The sequence below is a fragment of the Colletotrichum scovillei genome, assembly GCF_011075155.1.
Source record: "Colletotrichum scovillei strain TJNH1 chromosome Unknown Contig00014, whole genome shotgun sequence".
Classification (NCBI taxonomy): domain Eukaryota; kingdom Fungi; phylum Ascomycota; class Sordariomycetes; order Glomerellales; family Glomerellaceae; genus Colletotrichum; species Colletotrichum scovillei.
In genome coordinates this window covers 626,531-632,598 of record NW_023336272.1, presented here as the reverse complement: position 1 = coordinate 632,598, position 6,068 = coordinate 626,531, and the positions used below count along the sequence as shown (strand labels likewise).

Below are 6,068 nucleotides of genomic sequence, written 5' to 3'. Positions count from 1 at the left end.
CCTATACAGGCGCGTGTTGGTGAGAATTTTGACCCCTAGCAATGCATTAGATCACAAATCACGTCGTCCATATATTGTGTTGGAAACTATGACACGGGAGTCCACGATCCTCAATTCAAAAAAATATGGATAAGCGTCTGGTGTATACGTAGCTAAGGAGGGCAAAATACTTGCGAAATCCAGCATCAAGGAGATAGGCCGTAGGTTGTTCTGCAAGGCAATGGCCCACCAGAGTTAAGGCTGTGAAGCTCTCTCCGACGTCACTCAACCATTTCTTGGGAGCCAGTCGGCATGCCTTGCGAAGAAGGGTGGGGCCACATCAACCTCAACTCTGTGTGTGGGGTTAGATGACCCGGACTTATGGATCGGCAATATGTATTGCAAGCTTCGAATTGTTGTAAGAGCAAGCCTTTTTGAGCGGCAGTTGCAAGCCGGATCCTGATCTCGGATTCATCATGACTTGTAAGCTAACTGCATGGAGCTTTGCTGCGCCAGTTCCTGAGACATGGATAGCTTGTGGCTGATCGTCATCGTCGGTGAGCGATCCCAATAAGCATCAAAGACATGGAATGTTTTCTAATGCCTGATCTAAGATAGGGGAAAGGCGATAGTAGATGATCGCCGGATAAGAGGGTGTTTGCGTGTACCGATCGCATATAAAGGGCCCTGCTTCCGTCGAAAATCATTCGCAAAAGGCTTTCAGAACAACGCAACATTCAAATTAAAATACGCCGTCTATAATCGTCAATATGATTATCCCCCAGCATCTCAAGTTCTATAATAGGGCAGGTCTCACATTATACGCCGCGCTCGCTTTGGGTTGTGTCACCGCAAAAGAGGTGGACAATGCCAAAACTGGCTTTCCTCCGGTATGCATTCCGTGCCTTCATGAGTCCTTTCGAGGATTTCATTCAACTTGTACTAATCTATTCTAGTGCGATGCATTGATTCAGGCGAATCTTTCCCGCCTTGTGCACCTCGCAGACTCGCCACTCTACCCGAACTTGGTGAATGGCTCCTGGGCGCCCGACACTCGCAAGAGTCCATTCTGCTTCGTCCTCCCAACCACCACCGAGGAGGTTTCCCAAACTATTACCGCACTTCGTAATGCTGGTAGTGGAGCTGGAGACTGGCATATCGCCGTCCGCAGCGGCGGACATGCGACTGACCATTCGAACAACATCGATACTGGAGTTACAATCGATCTGACCCAGATTAATGCCACCACCTACAATAAGGAGACGAACATCGCAAGTGTTGGCACAGGGGCCCGATGGGGTGCCGTTTACGCGGATCTCCTTGAGCACGACGTCAGTGTAATGGGTGGAAGAGAAGGTGTGGTGGGTGTAGGAGGGCTAGTGCTCGGTGGCGGCGTCTCGTGGTACACTCCCAAGCGGGCGTTTGCTTGTGACAGTGTGGTCAACTATGAGGTGGTGCTTGCTAATGGCTCCATTATTCATGCAAGCCCTCACTCGCATGGAGATCTTTGGAAGGCATTGAAAGGAGGTGGTGCAAACTTTGGCATTGTGACCAGATTCGACATGGAGGCTTTTCCAGCCCAGAACATCACCAAGGTAACGACAGTGATTAGTATGGAGCATCTTGACGAAGTGTTGGACGCGGTTGTGGACTTTACAAGCCTTGATCAGTCTTTTGAGGATAACTACTTGCTTACGGTGTTCAACTACGATCAAGCTAGGGATTCCACGGCCATTACGCTGACAGAAGTCAACACGGCAAACAAGTTGAACTCCTCGGCGTTTGACAGCGTGAGAAACATCTCAACCCTTCGTCAAATTCCCGCAAAGTCAATGTCTCTCGCTGATTCCGCCGATGGGTCGTCGCTGAGCGATGAAATGCGGTAAGTCGTGCCAACACAGCTCAATTTTCGATCCCAAGAAGGACATAACTGAGTTTGCCCCGTAGAACTATTGGCGCTGGACCTATGACTGTCGCCAATGACCCCCGAATCTTGCGCTTCATCGTCGATCAGTACAATGGATTCGTCAAGGACATCAAGGAGAAGGTGAACCCGGCGAACTTCAGCACCATTTTCGACCTTCAGCCGCTGCCATCTCGCGTCGCTGACTACAGTGTTTCGAAGGGCGGTAACATGTTGGGACTCGAGCGGAATAATCGCGACAGAGTTATTGCGGCCGTCGGGGCGATTCTCTTTGGGGGCCAGTATTCCGATCAAGATGTCGCCCTGATCTATCAACTCACTGTGACAATGAATGAGAAGATCATCGCTCACGCAAAGTCGCTTGGTCTCTCGGAGGACTGGGTCTATTTAGCCTACAGTGATGCGCAGCAGGATCCATTGGGCTCTTACGGCCAGGCCAACGTGGATCATATTAGACAGGTGGCGCAAAAGTACGATCCCGAAGGCTTTTTTCAGAAGAGGGTTCCTGGCGGCTTCAAGATTGATAGAGTTGACACGGGCAAGAAGTGTTGCGATGGAACGGCCCAAGCCTAGGTTCCACAGGCGCTGTAAGCGGCTCATGACGAAGACAGCTCCGGTATCGATATGAGTCCTGGGTCCTATATGTATGTATATTAGTGTAGAGATCGTATGCCTCCGTCTCCTGGTCTATTCGGGCACGCTGAAGACTATTTGGCTCTGGTCTTCAAACTAAAATATAGATAGAAATACTGTTGTTCTTCATTATCAGGTCTCGGTAGTCGTTGCTATGACGCGTCCCTTTCCGGGCCATAAGAGGCATTGTTGTGCCCTAGGAATGGATAGGACCAGACAGGTTGCTGTGTGAGGGTACGATCGTTTAGTAAACTAATTCGGAAAAATCGTGTTGTCTTGATGGCCTATGTGCGAAAGGTTTTTTATATACTCGGTCCCTATAAGTCTAGGCTACTTGTTTGTCTGATAGAATTAGTTGGGCTGCCCATGCTGTGCACATAAACATTCGTAGCTCATGTCCAGCAAGCACATTCAAGGGTGGCGTAATAGCTGAGGCTATAAATTCTGTGTGCTTGGAGGTCGTTCAACAGTGCCCCTGGTCAAATAAATTGTGGCCAAGTCAAATTGTGAACGTTCATAGTTTGGAGCGCATCGGTATGGCCGCCTCAATGGACTTATCACCCGATAAGTAGTCTCTTCTTACGGTGGGTGGCAATAAGTTTGAATCCATCGAGGGTCGCGAGGTCGGTATAGCCTTATCAGGCCCATGTAATTGACGCCGCTTTAAATAGTTGTAGTATATGTAAGAACCAATCCTCCTAATGTAGCGCTGTTCAGCTTCATTATCGACACCCGTGGGGAGGTACTTAAATCTGTGTCGACGTATGAATCCACATTGACGTAGGGATGACCAGTCTGGTGAGCAATCCCCGTGTGTATATCGCGCTAACAAATCAGCTCAGACTCGGAACTTCCACGTGTGCATTCTACTACAATTGACCAATCGCTGTGTGATGGGAAGATAGGTTTGGCATTCTGTCACAACCCTTGCCAATCTTAAGTGGCGTAGCACAGGGGCCTTCTGGATATGGCTATAATTACCGGTGGTGAACAACGATGAAGGGAATATGCGCTCTAACAACATATTAACTATAACGACTCGTGTCATTTCAATCAAGTTTTGAGGCTTCCGTTCTTTTCAAGGATCGTGAGCTCTCATATGAGACCTGGAGGTGACGATTATGAAGCAGAAGCAGGCACACTATCAAGTTCAGGGCCTCCTTAGCCAGCGATGGTGGGTTCTAAGAACGCTATCCTTCTAGCCGTTAAAGCTATTCGGTATTCCATTTATTGCTGCTCAATACAACCGATCATCTTCTAACGTAATATAATTCATTTCTGAATATCGATTGTATTTTGTGTATTTCAACCTTCAACCTATGACTATCTTACAGGCATCCTCCCTCCTCGGTATCCTAAATTTCGATGCTCATACAAGCTGATGAACGACAGAGGGCTCGCTCATGCAATATTTCTAGTACATACCCTCATAAAGAGCAGCAATTGCATTCGCTATCCTGTTCGGTATCACTACCCTTGCCCATCTTTTATAGCTCGTTAGGTGGAAAACACGGTATTCTGTCCTGCGTTCCTAGGGAGCTTTTGTATGTCTCATCGCCTGTGTGAGTCTAATAAACAGATTTACTGACCAGAAGCCCATCAGTTGAAATGAACTGCTACATCCTACGTGTCATCGATTTTGAGCATATACAGATGATACGCAAATTAATATCCACATTTTCAACAAAGCGCTGTAGTTGAAGATTGTTCACGCGTAGTTACATTCACACAAACGGCGATATCCCAACGCGCCACACTCCCCAGTCTACCGTGGAGGTATCCATCCAATCTGCTGTATAGGCCACCTGATCCAGAACCGGTGGACCTCATCCAAAGCCGCATATATACGACCAAGCAAGTGCGTTCCCCAACCCTGCATCCACCACTTATAGTCCAGTTGGTGTAATAGAACACAGGCAAAAGCGAGTATAGAAAGTGCGTCCTGATTCCTAGCTTGCAGCAATGCCACGAAGTCATCGGTAACTCTGTACATCCAGGTGAACATGCTGCGGACACGGGCCTCATCGCCAAGTTCCTCGACATGGAAGAAGTAAAGGGCTCGTCTGAGGTCTTCAAAGGTGTTGACCAACAGCTGCTGGTTTTGTGCGCTTTCCGAGCCAATTGATGCTAGATGACGTTGGAAGTCGAGGATAGGCTCGGAATCGAGTTGGACTTGAAACCAAGTGTCATTAACCCGTGAGTGAGTGAAGAAAAACGCAAGAGATGATCTGTAGATAGCGCCGTTACCTGATGCCAGGATGGTCCGTACACCACGGAAGAGGCTGAACCAGGCGGGGATAACATTGTCTCCATCAAAAGAGGGATAGCCCCCATCTCGAAGACTAGCAAAGGAAATAAATAGCGTGAATATGCTGAAGAAATACATAGGGATCCTCTCTTCTTCCGTAATATTCATTAAAAGAGGGGCCGCAACAGTAGTAGCCTTGCCGTGGTGAACCTTGGCACAAGCATGATAGTGTCCGCGAGACTCTGGTCGAAAATGCGCTAAGTGGGATGCGGATAGTGCCAAAAGGGCGTGGAGCACGTATGGGTGCGAGAAACCCAACCTTGGTACGCTCTCGAGAAAGTAATTACGCATAGCTGGATCCGAAGAGAGTGTGAAATACGTTGACGTGTTGTAGTGGTGAAGAAGCTCCAAATCCAAGATATTTATGGGTAAGGTTTCTGTAGAAGAGTCGAGAATGGACGCTGCTGTAGAAGAGGATGTCACAGTCGGAGGAGACGAGATAGACCTCTCATCCGAGCCTCTGTTTGAGCTTGCGCTCTGCTGGGCGGTTCTGGTCGCCAAGTCGCATACATCTCCACGCCTTGCGCAATGCAGGCAAGTCGGCAGCTCCTCGCCACACTGAGGAATGAGTAAGGATATCAGTGATTAAGTCTGATGAATGCACGATAATAGCTCGGGTGCGCATGGATTTTGTACCTTGACCTTCCTTGTCTTGCAGTTTTGATATCCAGTTCGGGATTTCGTGGGCATTCGTCGAGGTCGCTCTGCAGCACGCATGTTTTGCCGACCCTTCAATTCCAGTTCGCAATCAATAGGCGAAGCGTCTTAGCGGGCCCAGTGATTCAGCATGTGCCCGTGAAACGAGTGGTGTCAACGGGAAGTGGTGAGGACCTGGCGGTACAAAAAACGGTGAGTGTCCGAGCCCGTCCTCCACGTCTGGAATGATGTTCGTTACGTAAGAATCGTTGGAGCGCTGATCATCATTCCAGCCGGCGATTCTTTACGCTTATGTCCACTTCAATCAGACTAGAGCGAGATATGACCAATCGGTATCATTTGCGAGGCCAGCATGGATCCAAGGATTCTAGTCCAAGTTTAGTTAGGCTCAGGCACCAGCCCGAAGTATGGATCTCAAGCGACCACTCGCTCGTGGCAATTAGGCGTTTTCATCTATTTAGAAAATAAGGCTATGAACCGTCGATCCCCCGGTCTTACAAGTCGCCGCGATTGGTTTTGTAGATGAGAGTCTCTCGGAATCGCGCCACATGTCTCACGAAACAACGA

The 6,068-nt window shown here is 48.7% G+C and overlaps 2 protein-coding genes across 2 annotated transcripts; one reads left to right on the top strand and one right to left on the bottom strand.

Moving 5' to 3' along the window:
• Positions 1-749: 749 nt before the first annotated feature.
• On the top strand, positions 750-2,476 carry HER10_EVM0009253 (uncharacterized protein; the record flags this gene model as incomplete). Its single annotated transcript, XM_035478744.1, has 3 exons — positions 750-869; positions 936-1,861; positions 1,927-2,476. 3 exons carry the CDS (start codon positions 750-752, stop codon positions 2,474-2,476), a joined length of 1,596 nt encoding a protein of 531 aa, XP_035325824.1.
• Positions 2,477-4,301: 1,825 nt separating this feature from the next.
• HER10_EVM0008187 (uncharacterized protein) lies at positions 4,302-5,740 on the bottom strand (the record flags this gene model as incomplete). Its single annotated transcript, XM_035477719.1, has 2 exons — positions 5,481-5,740; positions 4,302-5,402 (listed from the first exon to the last, which is right to left on the bottom strand). Exons 1-2 carry the CDS (start codon positions 5,559-5,561, stop codon positions 4,302-4,304), a joined length of 1,182 nt encoding a protein of 393 aa, XP_035325816.1. The 5' UTR covers positions 5,562-5,740.
• Between the last annotated feature and the right edge of the window lie 328 nt (positions 5,741-6,068).